Below are 19,669 nucleotides of genomic sequence, written 5' to 3'. Positions count from 1 at the left end.
AGCTTGATACATTCAGGGCATTATACACAGTCAGCTTGATTAATCGTATTCCAGCAGAGAATTCGGGTGTACTATTAACATCGGGGATTTTATAAGTATGACTCTTAGGATTTGTACTATCTGAATTGTTCTTACCGTTTACTACACTATAATTATCTGTACCGTTTTCAGATGACATGCCATTATATGCTGTCGGACTAACGGGATCGGGTGGTCATGCTCGCTGACTTGGTTGATGCATGTCATCGTATCCCAATTGCTTAGATTGATGCTCATGATGTCAATCACTGGATTGTCTGGTCCAGACTCCATTATTTACCCACCGCCGTCATATAGCTGGAATATTGCTAATTGCGGCCTAAAATAACAAACCAAAGCAAACCTTATCTTTTCCCAATTGGATAGCATCATTTAAAGCCTGACTATTTGTTTTATGATCATTACATCAGTACATTTGGAATTAATGTCATCTTAAGAAACATACTCAATAATTATATCAGCACACAAAGTAACACTTATGCATTCTACATGCATTCTACAAGCCAAGGACCGTTTCCACTTTCTAGTTGATAGAGAGTCTGTCCGGAGAGGGAAAGGTCTGTGGTTCGACCCCGAGCTGCGTCATACCCACATTGTCATATTGTAATTGCTTTTAACCTACATGGCACATGGCATTACATGGATAGAAAAAGGAGTGGTAGGGTCGGTGTCTGTATACTGTGTATGGATTGTGGTATCCATATTAAAACAACGCATTACGTGTTAGTGGGCTTGGACTATAAAACGGAAATAGCACACACACACGCACGCACTCACACACATTGAACTTCACCTACAAGCGGAACTGCTGGGATAATCTAAATGCATGTTGTAGTAGTGCTGTTGCTTTGCGAACTTCTGACTACATGAGGCTGACCTCGAAATATGTTCTGTTCAGTGAACATTTAGCTACATAATGTCTTTATCGCTGGTGTTCTTACCTGGATATGTGTTGAACCACCGTTACAGTATATCACACAACTAGCGTCACTTGCCTTTCTTGTTACAGTGTCTTGTGAACGGATCAGGTGCTTATCTGGTGCCGCCATCATGGTCATCGGATATCAGATGACAGTTCGTCCGCTGTGTCGATACTAGTGACCATAACGCGTGAGTTGAGTATATATACTGCTCTGGGTGCGGAGATATGAAGGAAACTCTACTCACTCACGTAATCAAATTACATTGCTAACTACATTTGAACTATCTAGATGTGTGGCATTTAGATCTTAGAATAAACATTCTTTATTAAAGTGTCTGTTTCTTTAGCTTGCGTTAAGTGATGTTCATGATGTCATTCACTGGATTGTCTAATCTCGATTGTGTACAAACAATCGTCGTAGAGCTGGAATATTGCTACTAATTAAATAGTTAATTTAAGTGACCAACTGTTTATAGTTCCGAACATGTGTACAGTAGGTGAAATAGTTACCTTTTTAAAAAAAACAATTCAAATCTACCACAGAATTATTCTATTAATCAGAAACTCTTTCTACGCACCAAGTCCACTCCCTAACGTCTAAGACATTTGCCGAAAGAACAGTGACAACAAGCAAGACAAACATCTCTAATGGGGGTAAATGACCAACAAAAATGTCACAAGTGGACAAAATTCTGCACTCTTCATTTGCTCAATACTGATCAATGATGTAAGTATAGGCGGCTGAGTGTAACGTGGCATCACGTGCCATTCGTCACCACTCGTCCCTTTCCGTAACCTGCATTCGGCTTGTCCCGGAATAGCACGAGTTGGTCACGAATGATCAGGTGCGTCCATGGAAAGGTGACAGTGACACGTGGTCTTGTGCACAGCGCACAGGTTACACCTCTGATCCAGAGCCCAAATCTTCACTGATCCTTTGACGGAGCAGTACTATTGTGCCGCGACACAATAGTAGGGACTTCCCTGTACTGCCGTGAGCGTGTGTCCCGGCCGAGTGCGTCCCGGTTACCGCTGCATCCTGTTTCCGTTCACACTTTACACATAAGTGCCATAGTAAAAACAAGTGGCTGCAATCATTCGGATTCTGATCACGTAACTCAACCCATCTTTTCATTTTCTTAATGTCAGATCCACAACTTTGAATCTGCAATCTATTACTATATTGTTCCAGGACATAAAGATCTACAACGTCCACGTACAGTCCGTTTGACTCCAAATGAGAACGATGAATTGCAAAATAACTCGAAATCCAGAAAAGTGAATGAAACAGCAATACGGTACTTGACCATGAATACCCTGTACCCAACAAAATCTGAATTTTGTTTAATTTAAGACCTATGACGGATGAAGTTCTTTAAGAAACTATCATGTATTTTTGTATAGAAATGTGTACATGACACGTAGGGGGACAAACCGTGGAAGGCACAGCGCAAGCACGCATGTACTGCACGTTCTGTGGCAGGGGAAATGAAAGAGCGTTAGAGGGGCCGTCTCATGATAATTTCAGTCGCAATTTGACTCGCTCATGCCATAGAGTCAAACGGACTGTAGTTTTCACACTCACACTCGGAGATAATAATCACTGAAGTGTGGTCCCAGCCGTATGCATTGTATAGCAGATCGTATAGTCAATCTGACTCAATCTACACATGACAGTTTACTCCTATTAAGAATAGTCAACATCGTGCGTTCCCTTTGTAGGTAATATTGGCGTGAGACAAGAGTATGGACGAACCTCTACTTTCACCAACAGTGCCCTTATTGATTTGTGTGAACTGCCAATAATACAACTCTTGGGGAAACAACAACTTGGAATCAGCCGTGTTCCATTTTAAGTCACCATACGGTATGACTCATTAGAGGCTCGGTTCGAGTCTCCACATCGGTAAAAAGTGTGAAGCTCTTTTCCAGTCTAGAAATGTAAGTACTGAGATGACTTGAAATAAAAAGACTCACAACATGGGTGTAGGATGATGTTTTTATTAGTGAGAACAACATAATTCTTCAAATGTAGCTTTATAGCTGCAAAAAATAATAATAGTATTACCTCGTGTTAATCACATGGACCAATATTCCAAATGACACAATAGGTAAAATTCAAAGTTATAACCATGTCCTTCTTAATAATTATGTAACACAAAATGACATTTAATTGTGATAACAAATGTACAATTGTAAAATATACTGAGAGAACAATAGTTTCACTGTGTTTGACACACTTACAAATCACACTTTACACAATGTACATATACATGTACAGTTGGCAAACATATGAAGTCTTGTCCAGCATGCGGAGTCTACACAAACCCTGTATGAGTTTTGCAACAGAGGACATTTGTGCAAGACGGACCAGTTAGGAGATAGATTAATGTTAACACGAACTTAGATACCTAATAAAAACAATAAAAACGAAGCTAACAAAACACGCAGTCCAAACGTGTACATGTCGGCTTTATTTATAAATACACAAATGAAATGAAATAATATAAAACATTAGAACAGTTAACAAATAAGCCAGATTCCCGTTATGCAGGTATTGCCATGGCGCTCAACAGTAGGAAACAATTGTGTCATATATGTGGTGTCGGATTGTAAACATAAAATGATACAAAAGTACATATTACAGCTAGATACCTCGCGAAGACATGGATCAAGTTGGAATGTCAGTGAAACGTACAAGCATTATATGTCAAAGCTTAGATGATATAATGATGCGTACTCCAAATTTGTCGACAGGTGAAAGCAAAGGCACGAAATAAATACGCATGTAACAACATATTGAAAAAAATATGAAATATCGCGTCGTGAAATTCGATAAAGTTCGCTTCTTTGAGGAAGTGAGTTAGTACTTATACGCAGGAGAGTTGCATAGGGAATGGGCGCAGGGAGGGTAATTCATGAAGCACAATGCACTGTACTTTCATCTAAACGGCCGCGCCCGCGGAGCTACGACGACATTTGGTGTCTTTTTTCAAGCCTCGTCCACCAACACGAGATTATGATGTCGATAACTTGTTGAAGCCTTCCCATAATTTTAAGTTCTGTTGTTTGCATTTGACATGTAATTGTCGCCGGTTACCCGGTACTCCATGCGAGGCGACATACTCCAGGATGGTGCGTGGATAGTTCTTGGGAAACTAACGGTTTTTCGCACGCTATTTTAATGTAAATATTCTTTGTTTTGCAGGCGACCGCCTACGTGATCTAGTAGATTCATACTTAAAGACGTTAAAGTATAATACTTGAAGAGATCGTGGCTGGCGCTCGCCATTAAAGAGATAAACTGTGGTCTGGTCGGCTCGAAGTCAGTATACCGTGCCTGAGCTGGATTGCTATGTTAAGTAAATGAGTGAGTGAGTATGATTTTACTCCACTTTTAGCAATATTCTAACAATAGCACAGTGGGGACTCCAGAAAAAGGTTTCAAACATTGTAGCCCCGAGGGGAATCAGACCCTGGGTCTTCGGCGTGACGAGCGAACGCTTTAACCACTGGGCTACGACGCCGACCTAGTAGTTATGTGAAACTGCGTCTTGGTATCTCAGTGGCACTAGAAAACCGACATCAGTGGGGACTAGTACAAGCAGACAGACAGACAGACGGACATGTACACGAGTGTCGCAATAATCTTGCACGCGACGTTAACGCGGCATTAAGCTTCATTTCACCTCACCTGATGTCTAAATTGTGGCACGTTAGATTTTGAATGATTTGAAAAAAAAGAATCTTCCTCATGATAAAGGTTATCTGCATGACCTATTTGTGCAGAATGTCACATGAAAGAGCCCCAGATCTGATATCATGTGTTCACAAAGACATGGAGGCCAGCGGCCCACATGACATAGTGTTACATATCCTATATAAATGAAAACATAGTTTTAGCATGTAACAATTAAAAGGGTAAAGGATAACCAATCAAAACAAACAGAAGATTTCATCCCTGTACGACACACGCGTGACCTTTACATTCAGTACATTCTATTTTAAGGCCGCGTGGAGAAAATATTTTCAAGTTTGACTTTTTTTAATATCCGGTCAGTCATAATAATTTATTTTCACCTCGACTCTCGAACCGGTTAATATAAAATGCCAATGCAAGATATTAACCAGTCTTGATTATCCACTGAAACAGATACCATTTTGCGTAAAAGGCAAAATAGTTGTGAAAATGATATGGCTGGGCAATCTAAAACCGGTAATGATACCAGGTGTTAGCGAAAAGGGTAAGGATGTCCTGCCCTACCGGAAGAACCCGCAAATCACACAAATAAGTAAGTATTTATTGTCTGACGCTGTACAGCAATACTCCTGCAATGTGATGGCGGCCTGTGATCAAACAAGGGGTCGATGAACGAACAAATCTAGTGAGACAATGGTGCATTTACTGATTTTGTTGAAACGATTAATTGGTTTTGAATTAAGCCTGTTGTGTAAACGTGCAGCGATTCTACAGCACCTTAGTAAAGAAAAACGTTTAAGAAATATATTCGTTTTGAAAACAGTGTGTGTGGAAGGTGGGGGTTTGGTGGTGTCAGTCTTTATGCCTCGCCCCAAGTACTGCTATCAATTCAGTGTCTCCATGTTCAAGGTCAGTTGACACGGATTAAGTGAGTGAGTGAGTTTGGTTTTACGCCGCTTTTAGCAATATTTCAGCAATATCACGGCGGGGGACACCAGAAATGGGATTCACACATTATACCCATGTCGGGAATCGAACCCGGGTCTTCGGCGTGACGAGCGAACGCTTTAACCACTAGGCTACCCGACCGCCCCGACACGGATTAAGCCATAAATGTAAACAACAGTAATAATGGGAAGTGACATAGGTGCACAGCTCGTTCAGGATGCCTGAAAGTCAATGGGAATTAACAATTATGATTAAGTGATTCTAGATATATACATGCCATGGCTACAGTGTAATTGGCCTTCAGATAAAACTGTTCATCCATACCATGGATGTTCCACATCGGTCGCCGTGACAATACAGTTCCATTTGATGTTTTGCAACAATGGAGGCTGTCACACTTTGACTATTACTTGCACGATCTCTATACTTTCTGTGTCACATTCGATATGAAGGATGAGGTTTCATGATCACCGTCTTTCACGGTACTTGGTCCTCGCCCTGTTGGGAAGGAGATAACGATTTTATTTATACGCGTTCAATCATGAAGAACAGGTATCCACTCTTAAAAAAGTAGGGAATCATGAAACATTTATGAACAAAGATAAAAATTCTATGCAAAAACATGTATATCTATAAAAACAAATTCTATAGTTTGCACGTGCGTTATTCTTTTATTCGACTTATCACACGGATGTGACCTACTTGATTGCATTCATTGTTTGTGTTAGAACAAGTGATACGGATCTTGCAACAGGAAAAAGGCATGCTGGAAACTGACAACATGCAGCTTACAGTGGCCAATGCGTTCAATGAGTGACAGCCTGTGATTAGCAGAATATGGAACAGGTACGAACAAACCATGAATTCATGATCTTATGTTGACTATGCTACCTTTATTTAATGACACTTCGAACAATATTTCCACTATATGGTGTGTCAACTTTTTGCGTAGGGACATGTTTGGTATAACCACTGGCACAACTACAATGTAATCAGCGCGAACCTGTGATGTGACCCCAGGATCATTGGATACTTTCACGACAGAGGGAAGCAACTGTTAGTTGCATTGTAGCGCTATATGTCTAACTATAGCTAAATAAGGCTTGCACCTAGATCATAGAAGGGATCAGGCGATATTACTAATTTACATCCCATGTATATATCAACTTGTTCTCGTCGCTATATGGCTGAAAAGATGTCGATGCGAGGTTAACTTTTAACTCACTCACGTCTATGAGTCTTTCAGAGCCAACCCTTTAGCTACTGCACAACATTCCTATCTGCATACAATGTTTTGGCGCCAGTGATCAAATAGTCCACTGAATTTTGTAATTGAAGACAAACAGTATACAGAACTGTGCACAGTATGGCCTATAATCTCCCATCTTTGTTCGTGTTATTCCAGTTCAACCTTTCGTCGGATGAATAGCTGACAGTGAGTTTTGGATTAAGTGCATTCTCCTACTTGTGGGAAAGCAGCCGCGTGATCTGGTGTGACTCTATTTTTACAGACTTTGAGGGTGGTAGTCGACATTTTTGTGCTGGGGGCCTGGTTGTCCCTGGTAAGTATAGTATTCGGGGGCTTACCATTCTATATAAGACGACAGAGTCATGCTCTTTAATTTGAAAATGTGTTGTTCAAAGTTTCAAAAAGAGTCTCCAAAACAGTATTAATGTCGTTTGTTGGGGTGCGACAAGGTGAGGAATTGGCAGAGAGACTTCAGAAGTTTCTGTTCACCAGCACTTGTTTACTGAGTAGTCGTCAGATAACCATTGGGCTCACAACTTTGTGCCAGTAAGGAGGGTTCGTCAGTTACGTTGCGGCAGTATGCATGTTGTATTGACAAGGTCTAATGTAAAGACAAGTGAATATAGCGAGCAGGCACTTTCTGTGATATAGAGAAAATTCAATGCATGGTCACTCGCAATATCATCTACTGTGACCAGCTAATATATGTATCACCAACGAAGCCGTCTTAGGTTATTTGTTTACCCCCTGCTGCCGTATGTGAGACAATGATTGTAAAGAGAGAAGATATACACAACAGGAATGTTGAATCATGTCTATTCTTATCTTCAGAATACATTCATGTTTTAATGTCGATTTAGTGTTTATTTTGTTATTTCGTTTCACTCTTGTCAAAGTGATCGGTTGTAGATTTGTAAGTGAATAAAATGTAGAGCATTTTGTAATTCTCAAATTATCTTTTTTATCATTGAGCCAAAAACTTTGCAGCAAAGTGACGCTTTGCCATTGAGAAATAATATTAAACGTTTCATCAACCCATCAATCCAAGTTGAGAAATGATTGCTTTTCTATCACGCATCGTACGTTAGAAAATGAAATGAAAATATGTCACACTTACTATTATGGCAAAGACTGAAAAGAAAAGAAAGAACTAATTAAACAAATTAAATATTAAAGAAGTCAGTACATGCCACTTAAGGTTGGTCGTTCAATGCATGATGAATGTTTACAATGACTTCGATAATTTAGGCTTGCCATCTCCAAGTCAATCTATTGTGTCCAGACATATTTGAATACGTCAGCCATGATGTTCCTTGAGAACTTACTACAATGTTCTTTACTTCGTAACTAAAGATTATCTAAAGTAAATATTACAAATTAACGAGGAGAAAATAAGCTGCCATGCACGCCGTAGTTGTACTTCTATGTATGGTTTTCACGAGGTTACTGACATTGATTTAATAGTCGTGTACTATCCAACACTATGATGTTGCTGGGAAGTGCTATGAAGTCTATGCTGGTGGATATTGAAAACGTGTAACAGTTTCAGGAGCGACTTACATTAGCCCAATAAACACACATTGAACACATTGAGAGATATGGTGGTACGTGCATGCTTACCGGACGCATACAATCACTAGAATGATTACAATCGCCACCATCATCGCCATCCCCACCACAGCGGCAAATGTGAAAGCGATCCAAGCGTTTTCTGTACCCTCCTTTGATTTCCTTTCGTTGTTTTCCTCTGAAATATATACTAATAATAGAAAAGAGTCCCCGTGCGAATACCTGTTGTTATTTCAAAAATAATAGTTGAGGCTGGTTCTTGGTTTATTAGTGAAATCGAGGGTCCAAGACAGGAGAACGCCCACAATACACAGATGTGCATCCAGGTATATGACTACTCTATTTTACACAAAGTCCCCATTGTTTTAAAGCGAACTTGCTGATTGTGACAACAGATACATGCAAACGTAATTACAGTAGTGGAGTACATCATTATAGCTTTAGAGCAATGCTTATGAAAAACTGGCATAAATCCAGGACTCGCTCGTGTTTTGTTCTGCAACCTAAACATTGGTAAGTAAAGGGGTGCAGTAAAAACATAGACTATTTTAACTAGATAGATAACTAGTTGTATAAACATATATCCTTGTTAGGTGAGGCTGGTTGAAATGTTCATGCACGCGTGTGTGCTTGCGTGCGTGCGTGCGTGCGTGCGTGCGTGCGTGTGTGTGTGGGTGTTTGTGTGTGTGTGCCTTAGTTTCAAATGGATACCCCGGTCAGACAAAGAGAACTGACTCAGAGCCAACCATTATTTGTGATACAGATCGTGTGGTAATAATAGATGACATGGCAAGTGTGGTGTCATCGGGCTCCAGCGGCTCCATGGCTCTCGTGGTGTCAACCACAGGGTTGCCTGGTCATCCTGTCGCTGGGTCCTGCCAACTGTTTTGTAAAAATATCTTAGCCATATACAGGGGAAGGTCATCTGTCACTCAACTATTTTCAATCGTTTTTGCAAATGCAACTTCAGAACGCATCAACAAATTTGCTTTGTGTACCTAAATTACATTTGTAATGTCATACCTTCACAAAAATTTCCCTTTTTGCCATCTTTACACCCAACTGTACACGTTCCATCTTCGTGACTACAAATGTTGTTCATACAATTCTTGCTGCACCCTTTGTTGCATTCATCACCATACCAGCCTGCAATACATCCTTCTGAACACAGACCAGTTTCTATGTGACAGTGAACAGTGTTTGTGTGAGGACGAGGACGACAGTGCGCACTGCAGATTTTGTCACATGCGTCTCCATATGTGCCCCAGGAACACCAGCTGTTACCACAAACGCTCGGTACTGCAACAGAGGAACATAAACAATATAGAGCAGCAGACACAACTTGTTTACTCTTTATGGAAAGGGTTTTGTCGCTTTTATTTATTGAGATATATAGTTTTCTGGTGGTTACAAAAGTAACACATACATTGACTACATTCTGATTAGTTTATTCTGTATATAAACAAAAAAGCTAACACATAGTAAGGATAATATATGACTTGACAACTGAGATTAGTACAGTATTCCTGTCATTATGCAGTTTTACATGGCTAAGTACTATAGCGTGTATCAGTAGAGGTCAATGAAGCCTATACTAATGGTGCAGTATATCGTTTGGTTGGTTGTCGTTGTTGTTTTGCGCCAGTATAAACTGCCGGGCCAATACTAGATTTGACCAAAAGACTATGAAGGGTATAAAACACTGCAACGTTATGGTTCACAACAAAATGATTATGTCCGCATCAAATAAATCCCCTTCGAATAACCATTTCTTGTTTATTTCATATTTAACCACCATCACACTTTGGTGTATGCCTTCTTTTCCGGCAGCTTATTTATAAATGAAAGCCTACTTTTGCTTTATGTACTCTCCTATAGAAATACATGAGCGAATAAAAAGATGTAGGTAATATTGACAATGAATGAAACATTATACTCACTGAAGACGGTCACAAGTATGCATAACGTGAACATTTCCGAACTTGAGTATCTATCTTTCCTCGCTTGACCTGGAAAGAAATAACGATTCTATTGACATTTGGACATCCTAATTACCAAGTTGGCAGCTAATAGAAAGGGATGTGGGAACAATTGTCTTTATATCGACATTAAGCCTACATGGAGATGTATCATAATGTAGACCTTGCTCCAGGTGTCGCGATCACTTATATATGCTAGAAGATTATGATCCTTTTCAAGGCAGTTGCTACGGGATCGAACTACGAGTGAAAAGGGCAGACTTTCTTCAAACACAATAATCAAGCTTCTTTTTTGCTAAAAACAAAACAACTACATATGCCTCTCGTAGATACATCTCATAATATGCCCATTCCTTGCAAATTCAAAGGTTTATATTATGAAGGTCATAGACCCAAGTGCGTACAATACAGCGCACTGTACAATCATTTTACAAGTAGATTCGCATGTTTCATTTCTGCTCCTGGGGGCATATTTGAAACATCACATAACAGATTTTACATGCTGAAGATTTGTGGAGGGCATAAGGCGAATATATTGTTTGAGTAAACATTGATTCGTATATTCATTGGGAATGTATATTGCTTTCAAATGCCTTTTTAGGATCGGCATATAAAGTCGAAATGACACAGATCTTGTTTAGGTTACTACAACTACATCATCATTTAGATTTTTGGAATTATATTTCTCCTGGTATCAATATTAAGTTTTATTCATCCAACTCGAGCACGAGCAAAATCTGTGGCAAAGTACACAAGGTCTGATCTATTAAATATGTCTCTGCTTCTAGGCGTATGCTATAAAACATGCATATCTAGTACTATATGATAACATGTTGGTCCATTTGTGGCTGTACATGTCTTTCAATCTCGCTTGGAAAAGGTTAAGAAAACTAGTTATACATCATCCAACAACTGGGTAAGGCCTGAACTAAATAGAAAATATCTACCATTAGTTGCCCAGTTCTGTCTACGTACTGAATCGAGATTAAATAGCATTTCGTATGACTTACGGGGCAGTCTATGAGATGGCACATGAAGTAGTGTTAGCAATTGTTTACAGAAATTCTGCTCAGGCTTTATAAACAATGGCTACCCTCCCCTATTGAGAGTGTTAATTTCCTTTACCAAGATAATGATTACATGCTAGATATTTGTCCTTTCTACTACCTCTAATCTTTAATGTCCCCATATTTGGCACCCATAAAGAAGGATGGGATAAATATTTTAATCAAATATTTAAGAAATGTCCGAAGAGGGATTTCTCCACGTCTAAACCAATTTAAAAGCATTTACTCATGACCTTTTACCCCTTTAACGCCAAATGTGACACTGCCCTTGTTTAATTTAAAGATGGAGTCAACACTAGTCTAAGCTATTTATATGCTAATTCAACTTCTTCAATTTCATTACGAAACCATATCGTTCATGCTAAAGAAGGTTTACATTTAACTTCCATGCTGAACAATAGTCATTTGGAATATTCAGCTGATCTTGTAATCCACTTACTCTGTCAGAAGTATATGTAACATTATCAGCAAAAACCAATGGAAACCATTTCTCCAGCCAATAATATCACACTGTTCCATAACAATTTAAAATATATCAAATAATTTAATGTCTTTTAAAAACAAGAATTAAACAAGAACTTACATCATCAAAACTACCCTTTAATTAAATTGAATGATAATAATCATCCCTCGCGATGGAAATGTCCACAGAGTCAAGCAAGATATGCTTCACAGCGAACAGTTCATCACAAGGGACTAAGAATGGGGGATCTTCGCCCTTCCATATACAGGAAACTACAATTGTAACGAACTCAAATTGACCACTTATTTTAGTTCGTTTTAACCGCAGTTCGTTTTAAGCATATATACAACATCTATACAGCAAATTGCCGGGACCAAGAATTAAGTTTGTAATATCCGTCAGTTCGTTATAAGCGTGTTCATTATAAACGTATTTTACTGTATATGGAAGGGCGAAGATCCCCCATTCTAAGTCTCTTGTGATGATCAGTGCACTCGGCGCCAAAAGAAACTCCAGCAAAAGAGACATACACACACGGATGTAGGTAAAGAAGAGATGTCTACAATGTGTACCACTCAATGACAAAAATTACAATCAGTCAAGTGTTACCACAGAGCGTCTTTATTCTTATCGCGATATGAAGGTATTTCCAAACGCTAATCCTGCACGAGACAAACAGTGCATCTCGAGTCATGGATCTATGACGTCTCATGTGATGCGTTCATGAGCGTGGGTTCACACAAAAGAACAATATGTTCGTTTGTGCATTGAACCCACTTTATATCTCTTGAATATGAGGACATATGGACATCGTCTGAAAATGAAGGAATATAGTGAGTGAGTGAGAGAGTTGGGTTTAACGCCGCTTTTAACAGTATTCCAGTTATATCGCGGCGTGTCAGCTTAATGTGGGAGGAAAGCCCGAAGTGATGCAGGTCTCAGACGTTTACCACTTCGGTGAAACCCACGAGCACGGGTATGGTGCTGACAAACCTAGAAACATATTCGGGGCGAATCGGGATTCGAACCCACAATCATAGGTTTGTGGCGTGCCCAAGGGACATAACTCTGCATAGCGAATCGCGGCGCCTTAGACGACTGGGCCACCCGTGACCTGAAGGAATATGATACCTATTTATAGCTATCAACCTGTTTACGAGGTATCTGTGGGTCGGAGAGTTGAAAGATAAAAAAAACCCTGAGTAATTCAATCCTTAAATTGGGTACTCTCTCAGGCAACACTGCCTATGATTTTAAGGACGGGAATTCGACAATAAGAAGGCGAACATATTTTCAAAGTAAGGGTTTTACATTTTATGTGACTAAGAATTGAAACTGAACCTTCCTCTGCTGAACGAGTGATAAGAACACTTAAAAAAACATGTACAGGTATTTTACTTACAAACAATATAAACTTATCATTACCTAGATATCTTTCAAGATGAGGTCGAAGACTATAAACACAGGCCGCATAGATCACTAAATAATACCTACTGACATTAATAAGAAGAATGAAGCTATCGTGTGGAAAGAACAATGCGTTGACACTTTGGTGAAGAAAGTTCTCAAACCAAAAGCCATAACCAAATATAAGCCTAGGAAAAGACCCTTTAAAATTAAGGTTGGAGACCAAGTGAGACTGTGTCATCTTTGACATGCCTTTCAAAGAGACTATCACGAAAAGTGGATAGAAGAAATATTCATCATCAGGAGACGATGCTACAGGAGTGGAATGACTATCTACCTGCTGAAAGATATGGTAGAGAATTCGGTTAAGGACAGTTTTTACGAAAACGAATTGCCGAAAGAAGACAAGCCTCTTTTACAGTTCTCAATAGTGGAAAGAGAGCTGGATCCCAGAGAACAATCTCAAATAAGTGTAAGTAGCGAAATTGTAGTGACTAATCCCAGTTGCATTCTGTCAGCCATGGAGTCCACATGTCCAGAATGTGAGATGACTTTCTCGAGGAAAGAAAACCACCATAAATCGTCGTCGCCACCACCACTATCACCGCCGCCGTCGTTGCAATGCCTACCACCGCCACCACCTCCATACCCTCAGCCACCACAGCCACAACTACCACTTGCACCGCTCAGCTCCCAGGCTTTATTTCCGACACCGCCCGGCAAAGTCCGGCGGTCGTCGTGATACGGTGTCAGTACATTATGTGTAGGAGAAGCCACAGCCAAAACTACCACTTGCATTCGTGACCAACTCGTGTTATTCCGGGACAACCCGAATAGCGACTCGTGCCCCTCTCATGGCCATTTTTGCTACCGGGTTCGTCTTAGCACAAACAGGCATACCTAAAACAATTATCAAGTCGTTGCGTTATGGTTCACATATACTTCCCCATATATTATATATATTTCAGATGCAATTTAAAGCACATCTGGACATGCCGATTTATAAAGTATGATTAAACACATTAAACTGTTCTTGGGTATATTTTCAGATGCAAGACACATGTAAAATCAAAAATTATTTGTGAGGGATTCTTTGACCAAGAACTTGAAATCATACGCGCATTCTGATTGGTTTGTCGTATAACATAACATTCATCGATAGGGCGACGAGTCTTCTTGCAGGTGACGGAAAGGGGCGAGTGGTGACGAATGTACCACTTGTACCGCTCAGCTCCAAGGCTTTATTTCCGACACCGCTCGGCAAAGTCCGGCAGTCGTCGTGATACGGTGTCAGTACATTCTGAGTTAGAGAATTAGTGGCCCCAAAATGTCATTCTCTCGAGACCTAAAGGCATTCTCAAACCATGTTTTGACTTGATATATGTTATCTCTTGTATGTTCTCTACCGTATTCTAGTATTGAAAATGAATTTGTAACTACGATTCCTTTTCATAACATATGTTCAGCGCTTTATTTTGATAATTACATCTTCAGTTTAGGTATAGTAGTTAGTTTGCTATTATTTTTCCCCCGTGTGTAGAAACACATGTTGGCTAGGCACCCCAGTCTGTTGTATTTCCCGGCGATCCAGGATAGTCTGTTCTCCCTGATGTCAGCATGCTGTATATTTAAAGGTTTTTTTTCGAGATCTCGTGTCTTCACCCTCCAGGTTTCGTTAAGTCGGTCACGGTTGCCTCGCTACTGGTTTGATCAGGTTCGAAACTCAGGTTCCGTGACACTTATCGATCTAGTATTGACTTAGTCTAGTTATAATGAACTAAGTTACTAGGGTTTGTAATACTCAGTTTTTCCAGTAATTCGTGGATAACCAACCTTTTGTATTCAATTTCCCTCCTCCATATATATGATACTAGTCAAGGATTGAGGATATCCTGGAAGTGCCTTACAGAAACAGGTTACAATACACAGAATATTATTCAGTGCCTGTACTTGAGCTAAATCGCTTTAAAACTGACGGCGTAGTTCCTTGTCAAAGAATGGTATTATTAGAATTTGAGAAATATGTTTAAGTTAGAAAACGTGTGCTGACATTGTTGTGTGTTTTCTTTTTGGCATAAAACAGTAATTATATGCTCATCTGCATATATCTTGTTATAAGCAAAGGAACGTATAACCTTGCTAAATGAAAAAAAACAGTATAACACGCTCATGCTTAATGGTCGAAGTGGTCCCTTTATACCTAGGACCGACAGTTTTGTATTAAACGTAATCAACTCCAACTAAGAAATCATTACACTCGCAGTTTTGTTTGTTTGTTGTTTAATCACGCACTCAGCAATAATCAAGCTATATTGACCACGGTCTGTAAATAATCGAGTCTGGACCAGGCAATCAAATGACTGACATCATGAGCATCGGTCCATCCGATCCCGTTAGTCGCTGCTTACAAGCATACTCGCATTTGTACCATGTACTGTACAACTTGAATTGTCTTAATTACATAATTCAGTTGTCAATAAAATGGATGCATTTAATAGGAGTATGCAATAAAAGGACATTTTTTAATCATGTTTTATCATTCTATTATCAAGTTTACGTCAAAAACCTGGATTCCCTTTACCAACCGTCAGTCTTGATTACCACCCAAACTCTCATCATCAATATTGTAATAGTAAACGTTTCTCATGAAAGCAGATACTTATTTAATATTTATTTTTAAAGTTACATGACTTAATCGTTTGAGAGTAAGATAACGGAAATTATTATGATGAAAACTAACTTGTTTTCGCATCACAAACATTTATCATTGACAGAAACCTATCTGGTATCAAAATTGTCTTCTTTTGAATGTTTATTGAAGAGGAGATTTCTACATGACAAAATTGCATTTTTTATATAGACAAAGATGCCGGACACAAAATAATCTCCTCATTTAAAGGTACCAGGGTCGTTATCATACTCACGTGAGATTTAGCTGAACGTTTATTATTAAAGATCAACATAATTGTCATTATTTTGGACAATAATTGAGTCATCTTACATTCCCTTTCTTAACACTCAAACACAAAACTACTGTTTCTGGTTGCATAAATTTTGCCGTCAACATATGGTATTATTCATGTTCAACAGTTGCGTCCCGTGAACCTCCACCGGAAGCTTGGTCAGAGCATGTGTGGGGCAGTAAGAAACAGGTCGCTGTGAGGAATGAGGAAAGGTGCCCGATGAAGCGAACGTAAAATATTGCCACCCCTGCGTGTTCTGCAGCGTCTGTGTGCTCTCTATATGTGTGCGTCCGACAATCTGATACAAAACTACCAAACAATTTCAATTTTAAAGGCTTTAATGGAAAGATTTCATAATTAGTACAGTCCATCAGTCCATACGTAGCAATTAAATCGTTTTCACTCATAAAGCAAATTAAAACAATCATGCATTTTTTAAATGCTCTATATTTTAGCAGATTCCTTCAAAACGGTGATCGACCATACAGTCTTTTTACCCGTAGCTTTCCCCAAATCAATATACCAAAGGTATTCATGACAGTAGACCCCAGCCTAGTTTCGTTTGAGTTTGTATCTCAAAAGTCGCTGAAGCGAAAAGACATCTTGCGACGCGAGTCATTTCTTAACGCGATGAAAACTGATTTAAAAGGTCCCATCCCTTACAAACAGCTTGTTGGGACCAGAGAAGGAGGCTGGGATTAAGATAAATATCAGACAAATAAACTTTCCAAACATCAGTCGGCATGGTTACACGTGAAATGAAACTTAAACGATGTAAACAGATTTTATATACCAAGGCATTCTGTAGATCAGTGACGTGGTTACTATAATTCACAAATCCGAGTTTGTATGTGTACATGACTCGCGGATATGGTGGACTGCCTTCCTCAAGGTTTGTTAACACAGTATGTGCCGGACGCGCTAAGCTACCTAGTTTCAAGCTGTGCGACAGCTATTAATAGATACGGTGGCGAGCCTTTGCCACCCGATCCCGTCGCCTCTTACGACAAGCATAGTCGCATGTACCCCGGAGGGTTTACATATCGGCTGAAAGAGACTGTTTTAGAATAAATGTATCCTAACAAAAGCGTTACCTCGTGAACATTGGAAGCTTCAAGAACAGAAGCTGCTCCTCATCTCCGTTGTAGGGTGATTATTAAGGTTTTGTTTCTTGCAATCAATTGCAATCTATTTATCTTTCCACAGAGAATATTGTGCACACAAGTACCTAATGATAATCATGCAAAGCAACGGTTTATTTACAATCAATATGAACATCAAGGGGACAAATATAAGAAGTCTCCTTAGTCAGGATAGATCACCATGTCCCAATGTTAGTCGTATCGTCGTATTAAGAAGAGAATCGGGTGGTCGCAATGTCTGACCAGGCTGGAGTGTTCATGCCATCAGCTCTATGTACAGGCTGTCGTAATAAAGGCTATTCCTGACTGACATAAAACAACATTCATTCACACACTGGCCTCATGCTTGATAACAGAACAAACACACAATTACAAGAGGACACTGTGAGCCCAAATTGACGCCAACTAGTGTAAAGAGATCGATCATGTGATATTTCCCTCATGGAATATCACATGTTCGATCACAGAGATACATATATTGGTTTAAGCTACATACATTGAATATAAACAAGGAAAGTTTTGAAGTTCGACATTTAATACCAAACGTACCTATTTGCCACACACCAGTGAAGTGTGAAATAAGTGTGTTTCACTCGTATAGATCAAAAACAGTTATGTCACCTCACAAGTTACAGCTACCTAGGTCGGGTACACATTTAGGAGTGAGTATGTTTTTTAGCAATATTCCAGCAATATCACGGCGGGGTACACCAGAAATGGGCTTTACACATTGTGCCCTTGTGGGGAATCGAACCCGAGTCTTCGGTTTGACGAGCAAACGCTTTGACCACTAGGCTACCCAACCGCCCCTATACATTAAGGATATGAGTACAGGCAAGATCGTTAAACAAGGAGCAAGACATACATGTAAAATAGCGTTATATAACATTAGGTGAGGAATAAAGTTATCGTTTGAATAAGCTTGAGTGTTCAGCAATATTCCATCAAAATCACGGCGTGGGACACCGGAACATAGGCTCCAAGACGAGCCAACGCTTTAATCACTTGGTTTCCCCAGCGTCCCGTTTGAATAAGATAAGATATGAATATTCATATATACATAACTCAAAATGTTTGGAAAACATGGAACAAAATAGTTACCTTGATGATCGAAAAATGTTTATACACTATGACCTATATACACACAACTACATATATATATATATTTCTAGTTTTACATTTCGTATTTACTTACCGAAATATCTGAGTGTGTTCGTCTATAACAAACACCTGAAGACTGACAGTTACAAGTGGCTGCACAAAGAGTCTTACAAGGTCAACCAACCAGATATATAAATAGATATACATGCGTGCACTTATGTAGGTTCAGTTAAAAGCTATCGGGGTAGCTCGGGGTATGTGCAGCTAGTGTGACATTGTTGTATAACGTATATTGATTTCAGTACATTATGACCCCACAAGTGCTGAACTGGTGGCCGTATGCTGTATGTTGATTTTCCAAGAAAGCAATTCAAATGAGGGCATTTTTTAAGAATATTGCTACAGAAAGTGTATCAAATGTATTTGGTCAGTAAGGCTCTTATCTTTTTCCCCAAAATCACAATATTATGACAGTAAAGCAAGGTTGGCTTCACGCGAACTACAATGGCAGAATGTAGTCGGTGTGGGATGCTGACTCAATGGGTTCAAAGAATATGAATAGAGGTACCTGTTATTTGAACACATGAACTATACTATATTGCCCTAAAAGAGCAACGTGTCCAACTAACGCATTAAGAAGCTCACGGCGGATATTCAGCTTGTAGTTTAGGTTGTGATTTCCGCTGCTGATGGCATATATTTATGATATACAGTTTTCTGATCATCAACACAGAAGTCCCTCACAAGGTGAGAATAGGACAGGCTGTCTTCAGAAGTACCATCCGATGCAACATCCGCTTCACGGTCTTGCACTTCCCTGAGTTGTTCATCATTCGCCTCGGTATCAAGTGGTTGGCCTTCTAGATTTACATCTGCATCTGCTATTTCCCAATACATGGACGCGGGCTGGTACGCCTCCAAGTAGTGGTCTGCTTGATTTGTCCTATATTGAAAGAAGGTTAAATAACAGTAAAAATATAGCGTTTGATAAAAATGCAATTGATATCCTTTGTGGAAGTATTTCTAAAAATGAATTATTAATGCAAGAGAATAACCAGCCAAGATTATCTGCCAAAACAGATTCCACCTGGCATATATGGCAAAAAGTTGTGGAAATTAT

At 39.5% G+C, this 19,669-nt stretch overlaps 1 protein-coding gene across 1 annotated transcript; it reads right to left on the bottom strand.

The window, feature by feature from the left end:
* Positions 1 to 2,946: 2,946 nt before the first annotated feature.
* Positions 2,947 to 18,723, bottom strand: LOC125377542 (multiple epidermal growth factor-like domains protein 10). The gene is made up of 6 exons (XM_048391308.1): positions 18,644 to 18,723; positions 10,368 to 10,436; positions 9,451 to 9,726; positions 8,479 to 8,605; positions 7,976 to 7,989; positions 2,947 to 6,107 (listed from the first exon to the last, which is right to left on the bottom strand). Exons 2-6 carry the CDS (start codon positions 10,399 to 10,401, stop codon positions 6,031 to 6,033), a joined length of 528 nt encoding a protein of 175 aa, XP_048247265.1. The 5' UTR covers positions 10,402 to 10,436; positions 18,644 to 18,723; the 3' UTR covers positions 2,947 to 6,030.
* Between the last annotated feature and the right edge of the window lie 946 nt (positions 18,724 to 19,669).

The sequence above is a fragment of the Haliotis rufescens genome, unplaced genomic scaffold (assembly GCF_023055435.1).
Source record: "Haliotis rufescens isolate VD_foot unplaced genomic scaffold, xgHalRufe1.0.p SCAF_9, whole genome shotgun sequence".
Classification (NCBI taxonomy): Eukaryota; Metazoa; Mollusca; class Gastropoda; order Lepetellida; family Haliotidae; genus Haliotis; species Haliotis rufescens.
Note: the sequence above shows the minus strand (reverse complement) of the source record. Positions and strands in the feature narration are given on the sequence as shown.